Source organism: Tachysurus vachellii, chromosome 3, assembly GCF_030014155.1.
Source record: "Tachysurus vachellii isolate PV-2020 chromosome 3, HZAU_Pvac_v1, whole genome shotgun sequence".
Classification (NCBI taxonomy): Eukaryota; Metazoa; Chordata; class Actinopteri; order Siluriformes; family Bagridae; genus Tachysurus; species Tachysurus vachellii.
Genome location: NC_083462.1, coordinates 6,377,752 through 6,396,913, shown reverse-complemented (window position 1 = coordinate 6,396,913; position 19,162 = coordinate 6,377,752). Strand labels below are relative to the sequence as shown.

The following is a 19,162-nucleotide window of genomic DNA, read 5'->3' as shown; positions in this document are numbered from 1 at the left end:
CTGCATTCATTATTTTGTCACCGGGGGCGGGCGAGGTGCAGGTAGTGAGGGACGGGTGGGCAGGGTAGGCCAGGCGGGGCAGGTTGGTCGCTGTAGGCTGGGCAGGGCAGTCACGACAGGATTGGGAGGGTGGGGCGATTGGGTGCGGTAGGCATGAAAGGGCAGGTGGGTGTAGTGGAGCAGTGGGGATATGTTGTGTTTGTAGGTAGTTAGATGAAATGCACCCTGAAACCAAAATTTATTTACCTAACAGCTGCTGATCATACTGTGAGTTCTCATGTGACAACAGTACACATAATATATTTTATTAAAATAATTTTATTGTCTTTTTTTTAATATGTGGAAAATTGTGCCACATCTTGCAGCTCTTTTTTACTTTACAGTCTGTGACAAGGTGTCAATCCCATGAAGGGTTTAGTCTCCAGTCTTAAGACTAAAGCAGGACAACGTTTAAAGCACATGATTGCTAATGAAATATAATATCTGAGTCAGAATAAAGAACTGCAAGCTGACTGCTGTATGCTTTATTTAAATTAAAGTTTGATCATTTCTTACTGATATTGTTTTCATGTTTAATGTTCACCAAAATACCTCAACCTCTCTTTTATTGAAGGAAATTTGTTTGTGACAGAGTGAAAAAACCCAGTTTATAGAATCTGAATAAAAAAGAGGAAATGGTTAAAATTATCCATATAAAAACACAGAATATCCAATTTTACACATCTTCATAGTGAAATTAATGTTCATGCAATATATTAATGCGTGTTCACATTATCTATATATTTGAACACGCCTCATTACCTGTAGTATCTCCTCTTAAACAGCCCATAATAATAACCAGGTCTCCTAGGGGTTTTCTCACAGGGTTTTTTTGCCCTCTGCTGTCCAAGAACTTGTAATAAAAAAATAAAAATCGTAACAGCTCTAAGTCGATAAATATAAACTATAATTGTAACAATTATAGATAGCACACGTTGGTAACATTACACTCTGTGTTTATTTTTCTCTTATTAGATATCTCTCAAAAGAGAGATAAAGTGGAGGTTGATAATGGAACTGTTTATATGTGAAATACCGCTCAGTTTATAACACAGAGCTAACTTATGTTCTACTATATATAAACAAAATGTACGACACCGTAAGGCACGGTGGCTTAGTGCTTAGCACGTTCGCCTCACACCTCCAGGGTTGGGGGTTCGATTCCCGCCTCCTCCTTGTGTGTGTGGAGTTTGCATGTTCTCCCCGTGCCTCGGGGGTTTCCTCCGGGTACTCCGGTTTCCTCCCCCGGTCTAAAGACATGCATGGTAGGTTGATTGGCATCTCTGGAAAAATTGTCCATAGTGTGTGTGTGTGTGTGTGTGTGTGAGTGAATGAGAGTGTGTGTGTGTGTGCCCTGTGATGCGTTGGCACTCCGTCCAGGGTGTATCCTGCCTTGATGCCCGATGACGCCTGAGATAGGCACAGGCTCCCCGTGACCCGAGGTAGTTCGGATAAAGCGGTAGAAAATGAGTGAGAGTGAGTGAGTGAATGAGTTTGGTACAATTGGAGTTATTAATTAAGCATTGATCCACATAACATAACACTAGCAAACAAGTTCATTATTTCTCTAGAACAGCACAACCCCACGTCTTTTATTTTTCATACATATACCACAAATCACATCCAGAATAAAATCTATAGCTTTTAAAACTAAAAATAATAACAAATCAAAACATTAATACATTAATCAGTACCCCCCCCCCCCACACACACACACACACATACACACACAGAGTACTCTACACATTCCCTAATAACAAGTCGTAACAATGTGTTGGTTCGTATTTACACACTGCTTTACAGTTGAACGAGATGATTCTTTGAATCATTTTCCTGCTTACTGAATTAAAAGCGATTCTGAGCCACATCACGTTCTCACACAAGCATCCATGCAGCTCTGATGCGACTCGTAGCGGTTGTTGTTGCCTTGGCAACCTCCGTACCAGAACTGTGCGCATGCGTTAGCTAAAGGATCGTAGTACCACTTCACCTCGTAGGCCCTGCACGGCCCAGGGTCGAGACTCTCGGTGCAGCCAACAGCTGGGAACAAACACGTGTGTAGAATTAGAGAGATGTATTTCATCCCATTTAGGAGCAAATGATGAGTCATGTGATGTAACCATCTCGTTATAGATGATGGAACTGATAATCACTTATCTCTCTCTTTATATGTTTTTTTCCCGCCATAGGAACTTATCCTCCTCTTCCTCAAACCGTTACTGTCACTATTCTATCTGTGTGAAGATTTATTAGCATTACCGGTGTATGTCACGCTTTAAAACGACACTATGTGACACTGAATAAATTAACCCGTATTAATACAGAGGGTTGGATTCTTGATTCTGATTGGTCAGAAGGTTTTATTTGTGCAACCTTAAAATGTGAGGCTGGTTCACTGGCCAGGAATCGAACCCACGCTTCAGTAGTGAGGGCGCTGAAACTTAACCACTAATCCTCCATAAAATGTGAGGAAAAAAACATAATAACGATAAACTGTGGGAGGAAATTTGTTGAAAGAAAGTCAGTAAAAGTTTATGTTAGTGTTTGTTAGAAGATTGTAACGAATAAATGTAACTAAGAAAATCTTCAGATTAATTAACGCCTTCAAAGCCAGACATTCCCAAATTGTTGTTCTTAATGTACTCTAATCTTGATTTATTCTGGCAAATTAAGCTTAATTCTATTAGGTCTGAGTGTGTGTGTGTGTGTGTGTGTGTGTGTGTGTGTGTGTACATGTGTGTACCTGCTCCAGATAGGAGTGATGAAGCAGAGACGGTCTCTGGGTCGAACAGGACGCTGGCGGGAATCCGAGGTCTCGTCACGGTTGCGTCCGGAGGCCGGAGACTGTCTCTGTTCTGTGCTGTAAAACCATTCACATCCTCCTCATGCTCTGACATCGTCCTGTCTTCGATTTCATACGTGTCTCCAAAGGGAGGTATAAAATCCCCTGGAGCTTCAGGCTGGACATTAAGATGGAATATATCCAGGAAATCGTTAAGAAGAGTAAACATTAGTTCCTGTGAATATCTAACACGCTCTACACGATCGCGCCTCTCACCTGTTTACCGTTTGTTCTAAACAGCAAACCATCATCCGGCTCACAGATCCGACTGTCTATGAAGAGTTATTAAACATTAGATACTCTTATAATATGTCAATGTTTTTATTAGTGGACATGCTGCATTTGTATTACCACAGAGTTCCCTGATTATTTTGATTACTTCTTCTCTCTGTTGAAGAAATAAAAGGCATCAGTGGCTGAAACACATGACATTGTGTGTCTGTATAATGAATATAATAAATGTGTGTAATTAATGTAATGAAGTTGACGTAATTAATCACAAGTTTAAATTGCACGTACTGACAGGCCAGGTTCTCCCTTCTCGCCAGGTTTCCCCTAAAATAAAAGTATTTTTATATTAATTATTAATGATATTAATATTTCATATCATTATTATTTTTATATGTATCATATGTTTTATATAGAAAACTTTTTAAGTGAAAACTCTTAAATTATTATCTCCATAATAGCTTTTCTATGTTTTTTTTTTTTTAGGTAATTATTTACAATGAATTTACTTTTATTAAATATTAAAATATACAGTAACTGTAAGAATACCGCTGCTCCTGTTTGCCCTGGTGCTCCGTAATCTCCGCTGTCTCCTCTTCTTCCTCGTTCACCAGACAGACCCCTGTCCCCCTGAACCCAGAGCACATTCAGTAAATATAACCAGAACCGTCTCTACTGTATATGGCTCGATTTTTGTTTGTTTGTTTTCCACATAAAAATAACCACTGAGACTAAAAACATCACTGGGACTTTTAACGTTTTCCTGCAGTGTTCCAGTCATTATCCAAGCCAACACAGCAACAGCAACTTGTATTGTTACTCTATTATACAATAAATCCTGGGTTTCCAGAACCTTCTCTCCTTCAAGGCCGTGTCCTGTGAGACCTCTGGGGCCTGGTGGTCCCTGGAAGCCTGGCTGTCCTTTTGGACCCTGAATGCCCTCACCTAGTGGACCTGGAGGACCAGGAGAACCTCGCTGACCCGTCGCACCCTAGAAGTAAACCCAAGATAAGGCATGAGTCAACAAATATTTTTATTCTGATATCAGTCTAAAATATTAAATGGATCTAAAAAATCTTACCTTCGGTCCTAAATGACTAATTCCGGGTGTTCCAGGATGCCCAGGAACCCCAGGTGAACCTCTGTCCCCCTATCAATACAGAGCTTCTGTCATTTTAACCTAATCAAAAGACATGAACAAATTTTTTTTTTATTCAACATAACACGATCATTACCTTAATTCCCGGTAGTCGGATACCTTCTAATCCCATTTCTCCTGGTACTCCAGACAATCCAGGAAGTCCCTAAATTAAGGGCATAAACCCTAATGAGGAATTTTCTTGTCTATCTCTTCAATGTTTTTTAAAATAAACCCCTGAGCTAGCTACCCCTGAGTTAGACGTAGAACTCAGTGCACTGACCACTGCATCTGTTTCTTTTTATTTAAATGTTTATTTAATGTATATGTACACATATACACCAACCTGAGGCCCAGGCTGACCTTCTCCCACTAACCCTTGTGGTCCCACTGGTCCAGATGGTCCTTTGTTACCCTGACAACCATGCAGAAACATCCCAAAAGTCATCGATGTATGCAGTAGAAATTGAATTGAAATTTTTTCATCATGGTTTGTGTCCAACGATTTATTACCTTTGGCCCTGGGAGACCGACTCCCGGCTCTCCAGCCACACCTTGAGGACCCACAGGCCCAGGCTCACCCTGAAGAGAAAAAAACCACACAGAAATCCAACTGTAAATATAACATTATATACAGTTTCCCACAGTACTGCTGTATAGTTCATATCCATTCTCAGTGAGATATTACAACATCATTATTGATATTATTTTCCTCATTCGTTATTCACAAAAACAAACAGAAAACTAAAACATTAATCATTAATCATTATATCATTAATATTTATATACCTTTGGTCCAGGAGATCCAAATCCTGGGAGCCCTGGCATCCCCAACATCCCTGGACTACCAGGTTCTCCCTAAAATAATAAACCAAAATTCATCTGCAAGCATCTATCATCACATCAGCATCCCTATCTGTACACATCCTGCTGCTTATCATGTTCAGTAAACCTGTTAATACCACAGAGCTCAATTCTGATTGGTCAGAAGATTCGTTTACTCGTTTAGTACATATTCCTCCAGATTTCAGTTATAAAGTTGTGATGTATTCAGCTTGTTTTTCGAGTGAGGAATAACACCCTCAGTTACATGATGTTATTGGAGAATAATCAGTGATGCAGTGCTGTGTGTGACCCATTATAAAGCAGAGTCACTGTTACTATAATACAGGTGTATTTTCCAATAACTGCACATCCTGAAGTGTTAGAGCATGTTAGAGATTTGACAAGTATTACAATTTATTATTTATTAAACAATGACGTACCTTTGCCCCAGGGGGTCCTGCGGGTCCCGGAGATCCTGAAAGTCCACGAACCCCTCGGTCACCTTGATCGCCCTACAGAGACATCACACACACATACAGTCCCTGTAATTCTCCTTATTTATTTTTCATCTTTTAAATACATTTTTTATATATAATCTTTCCCTTTACCAACATTTTCACTCTACAGATCAAATAACCTCGTACCTTTTCTCCTGGACTTCCTTTTCCTGGTGCACCATCAGGACCTTGCAGACCTGGTAAACCGATCTCACCCTAATATACCATATTGACCAAGAGGTACAAACAATATATACGATACAAAGATTATTGTACAAAACAGATTATAATGCTTGTTTACATTTAGTTTGAAGACACTTTTAGCCAAAAAATCGTCTCTAGCTTTTATTTTGGATATTATTTTCAGAAAGAAAACATGATCTGCTTTTTAAGTCCATATTTTTTACGTTAAAGTAAATTGCTTGTTTCACATGCACACAGGTCATTTGAGTAACACTATACTTTAAATATGAGTACATTTTATACTGAGGAGGTCAATTTAGAGTATGACCTCTCGTAAAACAGAATCCCATCTGTTCATTTACTCCCACATCGTTGTTTGTTTCCGACTGTCAGGTTAAAACTGTCTCCAAAAATTAGCCCTAATCCTACCTTGGGTCCAACAGATCCATCTTCTCCTGGGATGCCAGGAATTCCCGGAGCGCCATCTGATCCTGGCTCCCCCTGGAACATACAGAATATTTTAAAAAAAAGTGACGTGACATACGGCTAAGTACGGTGACCCATTCTCAGAATTTGTTCTCTGCGTTTAACCCATCCAAAGTGCACACACACACAGCAGTGAACACACATACACACACCGTGAACACACACCCGGAGCAGTGGGCAGCCATTTACGCAGTTGTAGCCGGCCCGAGACTCGAACCCACAACCTTAGGTTTGAGAGTCAGACTCTCTAACCATTAGGCCATGACTTTGAAGTATTAACTTTGAAGCTGTCGCATGTCTACACCAAGGTGTAAATTAGACTGTAAGTGATTAAATTTTTATCAGAAACTAAACAGTATCATTAATTATTCTTCTCATGTAATGCATTGTTAGCGATAATGAATTTCTTGTATATTCTTATTTAGGTACGTATTTGAATTAAGTCACGTTACTTTTGGTCCAGGTTCTCCGATGCCTCTTTCTCCTGGATGTCCATGTTCACCAGGAAAGCCTTGATCCCCCTGTGCAGTGATGTAATTGATATTTAAATTCAAAGATCCATTGATCAGTCAAACAGGACGATTTAGTGTACAATGTGAAGATGACATCCATAAACCCTTTTATAGAAGACATGAAATTCTACAGAAATGTAAGAAATTTGAGAAATATCTAGTTAAATTTCAGGTGATACTGATTTGAATACAGCCGAATGTTCTCTGGAATGCAGTATAATATCTATTTATTTAGCTTTGACAGAAATTCTATCTATCTTCATTTACATTTACAGCATTTAGCAGACACTCCAGAGTGACTTACATTTTTCTTATTTTAGTTTATACACCTGAGCAATTGAGGGTTAATCATGTAGATTATTCTCCTTGCTCAGGGGACCTGCAGTGGCAACTTGGTGGACCTGGGATTCGAACCAGTGACCTTCCGATCAGTAGTCGAACACCTTAACCACTGATCGATCGATCGATCGATCGATCGATCTATCTATCTATCTATCTATCTATCTATCTATCTATCTATCTATCTATCTATCTATCTACCTACCTACCTACCTACGACCACTGTGGCATTTCCAAAATCTGCACACATACTTTTGTCCCTTTTGGCTTTCCACATTCTTCGATCATTATATGCTCTACATTATTTCACATTCAAATACATAGCATTGATCATTCTGCCATAAATAAATGAATGAAACAAAACACAATAAATAAGTAAGTAAATAAATAAATACTACTATTATTACTACTGCTGCTGCTAAAAAAATAAATAAATAATAATAATAATAATAATAATAATAATAATAATAATAATAATAATAATAATAATAATAACCTTTTGTGATACACACCCTTATCTTCTTCTTTCTCAAAATAAAAATTTACAATTAAAAAAGAAAATAAAAAATAACAGTCATATGTTATGTCTTGATATTTGTCTGCAGCACTAACCTTTGTTCCTAAAATGCCCACACCAGGAACTCCTCTAAGACCCGGTGATCCGGTCGGTCCATGTTCACCCTGTATTTAAAGAAATACATGATCACTATTGTTGCTCATGAGCTGAAGTGACATTCAAGAGATTATAGATTGCCTTTTCTCCCTGAATCCCAAGTCCAGGAAGTCCAATCGGTCCTGGTGGTCCTGGAGCTCCAGCATTGCCCTATAGCAGAACAAGCATTATATTAAATAATGTGATCTTTATGTGATATTTGTATTGTTTGGTAAGCGTTAAAATAAATATAATATGTAAGAACATCAGGTTTTAATGAAAAATTCTTTCAGAAACCGATGTGCCAGTGTTCCACAATCCTTGCTGATATTTTGTGTCTTTTTAATATGAAATTTTTAATAATAACTAAAGGAAAAGAAATGAAAGAACATCGTGTCAGAATTTACATGCAGTTGATGTACAAACACAAGCACATACAAACTACAGGACAAAAACAACTGTCTTAAAATAAAGTAGAAATCTCACTCATTTTCTACCACTTATCCGAACTGCCTCGGGTCACGGGGACCCTGTGCCTATCTCAGGCGTCATCAGGCATCAAGGCAGGATACACCCTGGACGGAGTGCCAACCCATCACAGGGCACACACACACACACACTCTCATTCACTCACGCAATCACACACTACGGACAATTTTCCAGAGATGCCAATCAACCTACCATGCATGTCTTTGGACTGGGGGAGGAAACTGGAGTACCCAGAGGAAATCCCCGAGGCACGGGGAGAACATGCAAACTCCACACACACAAGGCAGAGGCGGGAATCGAACCCCCAACCCTGGAGGTGTGAGGCGAACGTGCTAACCACTAAGCCACCGTTCCCCCGAGTAGAAATCTTGTTAAATTAATAAAGTTCTCACCTTTTCACCTTTAATGCCGAACCCTGGAGGACCGGTGGTACCTTTTGGTCCCACAAAGCCTCTTTCCCCCTGAAACCAGAGTTAGATCGATGTGTTTATTCTCCTTTAGACTTCAGTGACTAGCAATAGTTTCAAATAATATTCTTTTAAAACTGATATTATTTATATACTTTCTTAATGTTTTTATGAATATAGAAAACAAATTGTGATTTCCTGTCAACACTTTACTCTAAATGAGGACAAATTAGAATAAATAATAGACCGTAGTGAGAAAGTGAGAAAAAGTAAGATAACTTGAGCTGAAACAGAATATAAAGATTTTGGTGTGAAAGTTTACTTACTTTGGGTCCTGGTAAACCCTCGCCTGGAAAACCTTGTGATCCTGGCGGTCCTGATGGTCCTGGTGATCCCTTTCCAATACAAAGAAGTTTTTAGTGTTTATAACAGGAAGTTATGAAGTGATTGAACTGCATTTTGTTCCTTTGAGCCCCTTTTAACGTTACATGAAAGGTTGTGAGAACGCTGTGAGTGAACGTTTATTAGAGCAGATCCTGGGACATTATTTATAGACTGTTACAGTCTGTCCTTCTTAGTTGTTATATCTGTTGTATAAAAAACTTTTTTAAGAAATGAAAGATTGCGTAACTTACTGGTGGTCCTGGCTCTCCGATCCCAGTAGGTCCAGTAGAACCCGGACTGCCCTGGTTCCCTCTGTCTCCCTAACAACATTATGTGGAATAGTGGCACTGGTATCTGGTATCTTAATCATGCTGAGGCTCTACACAACAATAAAGTGCGGGTTAAATGCTGTGCTAACCTTCAGACCAAGAAATCCAATTCCCTGGTCTCCAGGAGAACCAGAAGCTCCAGTAGGTCCTCGCTCACCCTGGTGACCCAAAAACATCTCTTTAACAATCATGATTTACATTCAATATAATAACAGCCTCAGATTGGAGGTATAGACACTGACCTTAGGACCAGCAGGTCCAACTGGTCCATGATCTCCAGAACCACCAATAGGACCCTGAACACACACACACACACACACACACACACACACACACACAATAGAAAATCAAGACACTAAAATTATAACATATTTAAAATGTAATAAAAAATATTTCTCTATCTATCTATCTATCTATCTATCTATCTATCTATCTATCTATCTATCTATCTATCTATCTATCTGTCTGTCTGTCTGTCTGTCTGTCTGTCTGTCTGTCTCTCTACACTCATGCCATGAAGGAACTCATCATTCACATATTTTATAATATAAATAAATATAATTACAAATAGAATCAAAACTACACACAATTTTATTAAAAAAGTAATGAAAATGTTTGCAATAATCTTAATGAGGAATGTTGGAGATGATGGCTATTACTCTGTGTGTGTGTGTGTGTGTGTGTGTGTGTGTGTAACATGTGATTCAATTATTCCCTGAGAAAAGACAACACCCAGAAATTGACTTCTTTCATAGTCACAATGAAGCTCTGAAGCTCTGAGGCTTTCCATCTCCAGCCTCAGGGTTGATCTCCAAATGCTACGTAAGCTAACATTTCAATACATAAGTAGTTGTTAGTTATTAAATAGTAGGTGTTATTTGTTTATAAACAACCTAAGATTTAATCCTTAATCGGCACCAGAGGTGAAACATTTACAAAGTACTTGCTTGTCTTCTGCTTGTTTTAGCTAATATGCTGAGGATCTTTACTTTATACTCCGTATCTTCTCAAACATCACAGCATTTCTGTATAATAATATTTGCTTTGGTTTGTATTGAGATTGCAAGTTATTAGCATTCAGCTAGCCAGTTTTATCATGCTAGCTAGCATTTGTGAGCTTAGCAATAAAGCTGTTGTTATTTAGTGCTTTGGTGAAAGTGTCCAGTGAATACTTCTGAAACACTTCTGGATGTGGAAAATAATTAATTTCAGGCCAGTAACAGGAACACCATCACTGATCATCTGCCAATAACCGCTCACCTGCTAGTGTTTAATTCCTTACATAACAGATCAATTATAAACTAGATTTGTAAAGTTCGTTGCGACAAACTTTGATGTTGGCTTTGACGAGGCAAGTATTCGCAAAGGCCGGTGCTTTTTGGAGGCGAGTGGACATAAGGGTCAGTGTTACTTTTGGAGGCAAGTAGACAGAAAGATAGGGTGCCAAAAGATTTGGAGGCAAGTGGAGACGAGCATGTGACGTCATCCGAATACTCCTGAGGAAGTTCCCCTCATTGGGCTGAATGTTTTGATATGTCACATGTCCATGTTGTGCTAATTTTTGATTTTCACGTGACATCACGTGACATCATGTGACATCATCAGAATACACATGAGGAAGTTCCCCTCATTGTTCTGAGTGTTTTGATATGTCACATGCCCATGTTGTAAAAAGTTTTTCGATTTTGCATATATTGGGGGCGGGGCTGCAGGACAATCGAAAGGCCAGTCGGTACACCAATTTAAACCTTTGTTCAGAGTATCACCCTAAAGGAGCTGGCCGAGTTTGGTGTAGATAGTTCGAAAGCTTGCCAAGTTATAAACCTCCAAAGTTTATAATGGGAGTCTATGGGAAAAAAGACCATTTTGAGACCCAGTACCGGAAGTACCGGTACTCAGATCGCTTAGAAAAGTCATAGCAACAAACTTCAGACCAGCGTCTACAACATATCCGAATTTGGTTCATGTGGCTCAAAAGCTCTAGGCCGCATTAAATTTTATAAATTTTTGTCTAAGCTTAAATAGGAAAACAGAATGTTGGCTTCTACAAAGCCGACATAATAAGACGGTAGTTAGAAAATACTGGTATTTTGTTACCTTAAACCCCTAAAACTCAACGTACAATATGTTCTTACGGCTCATTTTGATCTAAAAGGGTGATGATCACCTGCTCTCCGGGAGGTCCACGAGGTCCTGGTGGTCCATCTGCACCCTGTGGAATGGAGCAGAGGACAGAAAGTTCAGCGTCTTACAGTATGGGCTCTAAAAAAATGATACAGAGAATTATCCACAAAACGTACCTGAGCTCCTTTAAACCCTTCTGCTCCAGACTCTCCTCTCTCACCCTACAGAACAAGAGAGAGAGCGAGAGAGAAAGAGAGAGAGAGAGAGAGAGAGAGAGAGAGAGAGAGAGAAAGAATCAGAAGTGTTGAAGCATCTCTCAAGACTTTATCTAGTTAGGAGTTAGTCAACAATATGTTGGACTTTGAGGTAGATGGGCTTCAACAGTAGAAGACAACAAACTGGACAGATAAAGATCAGACAAAACATCAGATGGTACAGTATGATAATTCTCAATTTTCTTTTGTAGCATTTGGCATCGACAGAATGGATCCCCGGACCAAACCTGCCTCGGGTCAACAGTTCATTCTGGTGCTGGAGGTGTGTGTGTTTGTGTGAGCTTGCATGTTCTCCCTGTTCTTCAGGGGTTTCCTCCTGGTACTCCAGTATACTCCCCCAGTCCAAATACATGCATTGTAGACTGACTGGCATCTCTAAACTGTCCGTAGGTGTGTTAATGGGTTTGTGAATGGGGTTGGTCCTCTGTACAGGATGTCACTCACCTTCTGCCCTGACGATCTTGGTATAGACTCAAGGTTCATTGTGACCTTGAGTAGGATAAGCGCTATAGAAGATGGATGGATACAGATGGGTATATTAAGGAATTAATATTCTAGTAATTGCATATAATTCTGAATATTATTATTGGTCATAAATTTGATCGAAGTGTTCTGCCAAAGTCTTTTCCGCATTATCGAGTTTGCACATGTGAAAGTTTCTTCCCTTTTAAATCCAAAATCTGACTCAGAAATTCAATGGTCGACGTTGTTGTGTTGTTGGTGCGTTTTGGTCTCACTTGTGTTTGTTTAGATAGATCCTGAATTCTTCTGTAGTGTAGTGACTCAAAGCGTCTAATAACACCACTGAGATTCAATAGGATTGGATCTTGGTCCACAACTCCAGGTTCTCAGTAGGGTTCAAATCCAGAGACTGAACAGATTATTTCAACACATTGACACTAATTCCTGTGCTGCAATTTCTTGGGATGTTGGACTAGAGTCATTATCCTGTTAATACACCAATCTAAGGCCAAAGCATAACCTCGTGGCAGATTTTTTCTTGTACGCACTCCTCTTTCTCACCAAACATCACGTTCATGGTGCTCATGTTGTACAGTCTTTCTCTCTTTTTCACACAGAATACAATTCCAAATGGAGCTCCGGTGACACACAGTGAAAATTTATGCAGGCTAGGAACTGCTCCTTTAAAACAACCCTTACAAAACAATCAAAGCTACATAATGACAAGGTGATAAAAGGGATGAACCTTTTCTCCTCTCGCTCCTGGTCTTCCCTGTAACAAGAGCAACAAACAGCATCATGAGTCGAGGAAAACTCCAAAATACTTAAATAATCCTGAGTATCCCAATGTGGCACCTCGCGGCCTTCTACTCCTGGTCGTCCGTTCAAGCCAGCTGCCCCCTGTAATAACAACAGATATGAAAGAAGTGTATCAGCAAAATTGTGTAAACTCAAATAAATAAATAAATATAACAGAACCTAAAATGAGAACTTACTCTGGATCCTTTGAGACCAGGAAGGCCAGGAAGGCCAGGAAGTCCTGGTTTCCCCTTAAAAAAAAAAGTCAGTAAACTTCAGCAGATAATTAAGGAGTAAAACACTCGCAGTCATTTTTAGGATTTTATAGGAAAGTAATCAACAACAGCATGGTGTGAAGTAGCCTGATGCTAAACATTGTTAATGTTCACACTTTGATGTAGATTATTCTCCAATAGCCATTTCAGTTCCTTTTACACTACAGCAATATGAGTTTTTTATTTATGGAAGAACAACCTTATACACTTTACTTTATCCTTTTAGGGTTACATTTAATGTTAATGCAAGTTCCTGTTCCTGTTCCTGTTATCACCACGAGCACATTGACCTACTGTCAGAGCTGCTTGAGAATTCACTAGAGCTAAAGTTACATAGCTGTGTTTCACAAAGAGTGAATACAATTTGAGTAATTAGATAAGATTTAGGGAGAGGCTGCTTTGAGATGATGATGATGATGATGATGATGATGATGATAAGTGGTGTGTCTTCTCACCGGGTTTCCTGCAGGACCCCTCTCTCCTTTATCACACAGACAGGACTTGAGCTGAGGACACTACAACAGACATAAACCATAATCAGTACTAACAGACTAAAATAATACACGATCACGTACAGCCATCATTCTCTAAAAGTTCGGACTTACCTCTGTGTTAACAACCGTGATCTATATAGAAAAGGGGGAGAAAAAATACTATTACGTAGGAATAAACATAATGAACATAATACACTCACTCACTCACTCACTCACTCATATACATAATATACAAATACATAATATATCTACACAGTGAACATATATTAACATCTCGATACCTGTAAAATCCTGTAACTCCCAAATATTAGAACTTACGTGAGACTGCACTATTGTTAGCAAGTACACTTGGCAATTTATCAACATTTATTTAACATTTACAAATAAAAACCAGAACTTATTACCAGTACGCTGTTTCATTGTGACAGATAAATTAATAATTTTCTGGCTGTGAGTCTGATCTAAAATGAGTCACTGACTCTGTGAGCTTTCAGTGTGAGACGTGTGTTTTTACATTAAACATTCATTCGTCTTCTACCGCTTATCTGAACTACCTCGGGTCACGGGGAGCCTGTGCCTCTCAGGCGTCATCGGGCATCAAGGCAGGATACACCCTGGACGGAGTGCCAACCCATCACAGGGCACACACACACACACACACACACACACACACACACTCTCATTCACTCACACAATCACACACTACGGACAATTTTCCAGAGATGCCAATCAACCTACCATGCATGTCTTTGGACCGGGGGAGGAAACCGGAGCACCTGGAGGAAACCCCCGAGGCACGGGGAGAACATGCAAACTCCACACACACAAGGAGGAGGCGGGAATCGAACCCCCAACCCTGGAGGTGTGAGGCGAACGTGCTAACCACTAAGCCACCGTGCCCCCCTTACCTTAAACAGAAATACTTAATACTGAAACACTACAAATTCCTGAGTGTCTACTTTCATATTCACTTTTTAACAGTGTGGAACTTTTAATCAGCTACCAATTTGATTTAAAAGTGTGGCATCTGCTTGATTAAAATCTGTCAGTCGACATTATGATCATAAAGGTATAATAAGATATCAGTGTTTTGACAGTGTTTGGCTTTGTGATTTTATTAATTATCTGGATTCACTAACCAACTCTCTGAAAAGTCTCTCATCCAGCCGAGGATCCTCAAGGCTGAAAACGTGCTGCTGTGCTGGAGGACTGGCGATGGACCTCAGCCTGGTATCGCTCTGCCTGTCTGGTGTCAGACCGATGACGAACACTTGTATGTTGTTGTTTTTGGCATCTGTGGCAGCAGCAATGGCGCTGGGGCTGCGTGGGTGATCCACTCCATCCGTCATCAGCAGGGCGATACGCACACTGCTGTCGGCCGTCTCCTGAGTAAAGAGATGCGTGGCGTTCGAGATGGCATAGGCCAAATATGTGCCATGACCAATGCGGGTCATGGACAACACACGTCTTTGGAAGACATCCACATCCTGCCAGTCATGGAAGTTGTGCTCCAGTGAGACGGTGCTGCTGTACTGCAACACGGCCAAACGCACACGTACACTCCAGCTGGGAACGTGCATCAGAGAAAACCTGGTGCTAAAGCGCTGAACGAAGCTGCGCTGCTTCTCAAACAGAAGAGTCTTGTCATTCTCAGAGCTGTCCATCAGGAACGCGACCTCCACTGGACAAATCAGTGCTTCAGAGGAAAGAGAAAGAGGATTGAGCACTCGAAGAAAGAGAATTGAGCATTCGTATTAAAAAGCAAACACAAAAATGGAAAAAAGTATGTGATGATCATCACATCCATCTCATCACACTCATATACATTTCTTCTTTTTAAAAATTACCACAAAGTATGAAGAACTAGCCAATAGCAAAGAATGTCTCTGTATGTTAAAGTTTTACATTTTCCCTTCACTGGAGTGTCCTGTACAGAGCCCTGACTCACTGGAGTGTCCTGTACAGAGCCCTGACTCACTGGAGTGTCCTGTACAGAGCCCTGACTCACTGGAGTGTCCTGTACAGAGCCCTGACTCACTGGAGTGTCCTGTACAGAGCCCTGACTCACTGGAGTGTCCTGTACAGAGCCCTGACTCACTGGAGTGTCCTGTACAGAGCCCTGACTCACTGGAGTGTCCTGTACAGAGCCCTGACTCACTGGAGTGTCCTGTACAGAGCCCTGACTCACTGGAGTGTCCTGTACAGAGCCCTGACTCACTGGAGTGTCCTGTACAGAGCCCTGACTCACTGGAGTGTCCTGTACAGAGCCCTGACTCACTGGAGTGTCCTGTACAGAGCCCTGACTCTGACTCTGAACTGGAACTGGAGTCTCATCAACATCCTGAACATCAGAGTCTGATCTCACTAATAATCTTGTGTATGAGCAAATCTGCACAGCCGTGCTCTAACGTCTAGTGGGAAGACTTTGAAGAAGAGAAGAGAAGAGAAGAGAAGAGAAGAGAAGAGAAGAGAAGAAAGGAGAAGAGAAGAGAAGAGAGGAGAAGAAAGGAGAAGAGAAGAGAAGAGAAGAGAAGAGAAGAGAAGAGAAGAGGAGAGAAGAAAGGAGAAGAGAAGAGATGAAAGGAGAAGAGAAGAGAAGAGAAGAGAAGAGAAGAGAAGAGAAGAAAGGAGAAGAGAAGAGAAGAGAAGAGAAGAGAAGAGAAGATAGGAGAAGAGAAGAGAAGAGAAGAGGAGAGAAGAAAGGAGAAGAGAAGATAAGAGAAGAAAGGAGAAGAGAAGAGAAGAGAAGAGAAGAGAAGAGAAGAGAAGAGAAGAGAAGAGAAGAGGAGAGAAGAAAGGAGAAGAGAAGATAAGAGAAGAAAGGAGAAGAGAAGAGAAGAGAAGAGAAGAGAAGAGAAGAAAGGAGAAGAGAAGAGAAGAGAAGAGAAGAGAAGAGAAGAGAAGAGAAGAGAAGAGAAGAGAAGAGAAGAGAAGAGAAGAGTGGAGCTTCTTATAACAGAGAAGAGAAATAAATCTGGAGTGAGATCTTCATCCAGGAAATGAGTATGATGGTCAGGGGTGCACAAACTTTTGGACACATGCATCCACATTATATGAGTTAAGGGAACAATATAAGAAATAATAAATCATAAATACTGTAAATCAAAAGCTTAATGGAATGTACTGTATGTCATATTTATAATATATTTATTTTTACCTTTTGCTTCATTTCGGACCTCTAGGTTGTTTATTTTCTGTCTGCTCTTCTGTCCACTCAGACCTCTCCCAGAGAAGATCAGCAGCAGGAGGACACACAGCACCACACCATGCTGCATCCTGACACACACACACACACACACACACACACACACACACACACAGATGCAACCTACAGACCAAGCCATAGTCCCTCAACTCATTCATCTTTCCTGCCCTTTAGATACACCTTCAACTTTCCATCCCAAACTTTTTTTAAATTATACTGAATACACCAACAATCCCAAATGCTTTGAAATGCAGCCTTGCTTTTCTATAATCATTTAAACGGTTACAAGAGTTCCAGTAAAGATGTAAGTGTAAAGAGTTAATAAAACAGAGTGTAAAGGAGAACACACACACACACACACACACACACACACACACACACACACACACACACACAAAGCTATTGCTAATACAGGATTTATAAAACACTTACCTTAAATGTCCAGTATTATTATTATGTTTGTTCTGTAATGTTAAGATCCAGTGGAGTGTGTGTGTGTGCTGAGAGAGACGGAGTACCTCTAACACTGTGTATCGTGTATCGTCTTCACTTCTCTGTGAGTATACAGTTTTTACTGTCCTCTACTGGTGTACTGGTGTACTGGTGTACCTCTACTTTCCAATTCCATGTGGTCTTTGAGGACAACAATCTCCTCATCAATACACAATTATCAGTCTGTATCCGACTGTAGAAAGGACATTATTCATTATAACACTCTCTGGTGTTTATAACAGTTTATAATCACACCTTCAAGTGTCACCCAAATGAGGATGAGGTTCACTTTTGAGTCTGGTTCCTCTCAAGGTTTCTTCCTCTTCCATCTAAAGGAGTTTTTCCTCACCACAGTCACCTCAGTCACCTCAGGCTCGTTCATTAGGGATAAATACAAACACATTTAAATATAAATCTAATATTAATCTTGAACTTTTGTATAATATTAATCTTTGTATAATATTAAAGTTTCTTATGTTCTGTAAAGCTGCTTTGAGTGAATGTCCATTGTTAAGAGCGCTATACAAATAAAATCGAATCGAATTGAATACTTAATTCATCACATTGACGAAGACACAGCAAACAGCCACGCTTTTATTTTTAATTTTTTATTAAAATTTTAATCATTTTATTAATGATCTGTTTGGGTTACACGGTGTTAAGTACTGAGGTTTTATATAAGCATGCAGGAAAAAGGAAGAAAACACAGTGCGCGTGTTGATTTGTTTATTATTAGCTTAAGATTATGTTGAGTCCTGATAATAACGTTTTAATTTAAGCCTGTGACAAATCACCAATAATCATCCATAAATCTTACAGACCAAACAGAATAAATGTGTCGTTGTTCAAGCTGAAATAAAATATGATGCGAAAATGATTCAAAGTTGGAGTATGGAACGAATTTTATATTAGTTTAAAAAAAACATCATTAATTAATGCTCTAATCTTCTTTTTAATAATGGTGCTTGCAAAGCAGGGGGCACGGTGGCTTAGTGGTTAGCACGTTCACCTCACACCTCCAGGGTCGGGGTTCGATTCCCACCTCCACCTTGTGTGTGTGGAGTTTGCATGTTCTCCCCGTGCCTCGGGGGTTTCCTCCGGGTACTCCGGTTTCCTCCCCCGGTCCAAAGACATGCATGGTAGGTTGATTGGCATTTCTGTAGTGTGTGAGGTGTGAGTGAATGAGAGTGTGTGTGTGCCCTGTGATGGGTTGGCACTCCGTCCAGGGTGTATCCTGCCTTGATGCCCGATGACGCCTGAGATAGGCGCAGGCTCCCCGTGACCCGAGGTAGTTCGGATAAAGCGGTAGAAGATGAGAGAGAGTGCTTGCAAAGCAACATTATTACTATTGTGCCGGACAAAACTTCGGCGTGTAACTTGTCCCGCAGCTTTTGTCCTAGACCCATGAATGAGGTGTCAAATCGACCGCTCATTGAGGAGAGGTGTGCTATGACTTTTATAAGGGATCCGAGTACCAGTACTTCGGTACCGGGTCTCAAATTGGCCTTTTTTCCCATAGACTCCCATTATAAACTTTGGAGGTTTATAACTCGGCAAACTTTTGAACTATCTACACCAAACTCGGCCAGCTCCTTTAGGGTGATACTCTGAACAAACTTTTATATTGGTGTACCGACTGGCCTTTCGGTTTTGCCGCAGCCCCGCCCCTAAAATATGCAAAATCAAA

At 40.2% G+C, this 19,162-nt stretch overlaps 1 protein-coding gene across 1 annotated transcript; it reads right to left on the bottom strand.

Moving 5' to 3' along the window:
- Positions 1 to 1,906: 1,906 nt before the first annotated feature.
- On the bottom strand, positions 1,907 to 17,477 carry col28a1a (collagen, type XXVIII, alpha 1a). The gene is made up of 32 exons (XM_060864809.1): positions 17,416 to 17,477; positions 16,936 to 17,054; positions 14,918 to 15,474; positions 13,890 to 13,910; positions 13,740 to 13,799; positions 13,207 to 13,260; positions 13,067 to 13,111; positions 11,651 to 11,695; positions 11,518 to 11,562; positions 9,593 to 9,646; positions 9,440 to 9,508; positions 9,273 to 9,341; positions 8,964 to 9,032; positions 8,623 to 8,691; positions 7,844 to 7,912; positions 7,702 to 7,770; positions 6,691 to 6,759; positions 6,182 to 6,253; positions 5,717 to 5,785; positions 5,513 to 5,584; positions 5,037 to 5,105; positions 4,761 to 4,829; positions 4,594 to 4,662; positions 4,345 to 4,413; positions 4,191 to 4,259; positions 3,963 to 4,100; positions 3,659 to 3,739; positions 3,401 to 3,436; positions 3,233 to 3,269; positions 3,098 to 3,153; positions 2,783 to 2,999; positions 1,907 to 2,079 (listed from the first exon to the last, which is right to left on the bottom strand). The coding sequence occupies exons 2-32, from the start codon at positions 17,051 to 17,053 to the stop codon at positions 1,907 to 1,909; spliced, it is 2,778 nt and encodes a 925-aa protein (XP_060720792.1). The 5' UTR covers position 17,054; positions 17,416 to 17,477.
- Between the last annotated feature and the right edge of the window lie 1,685 nt (positions 17,478 to 19,162).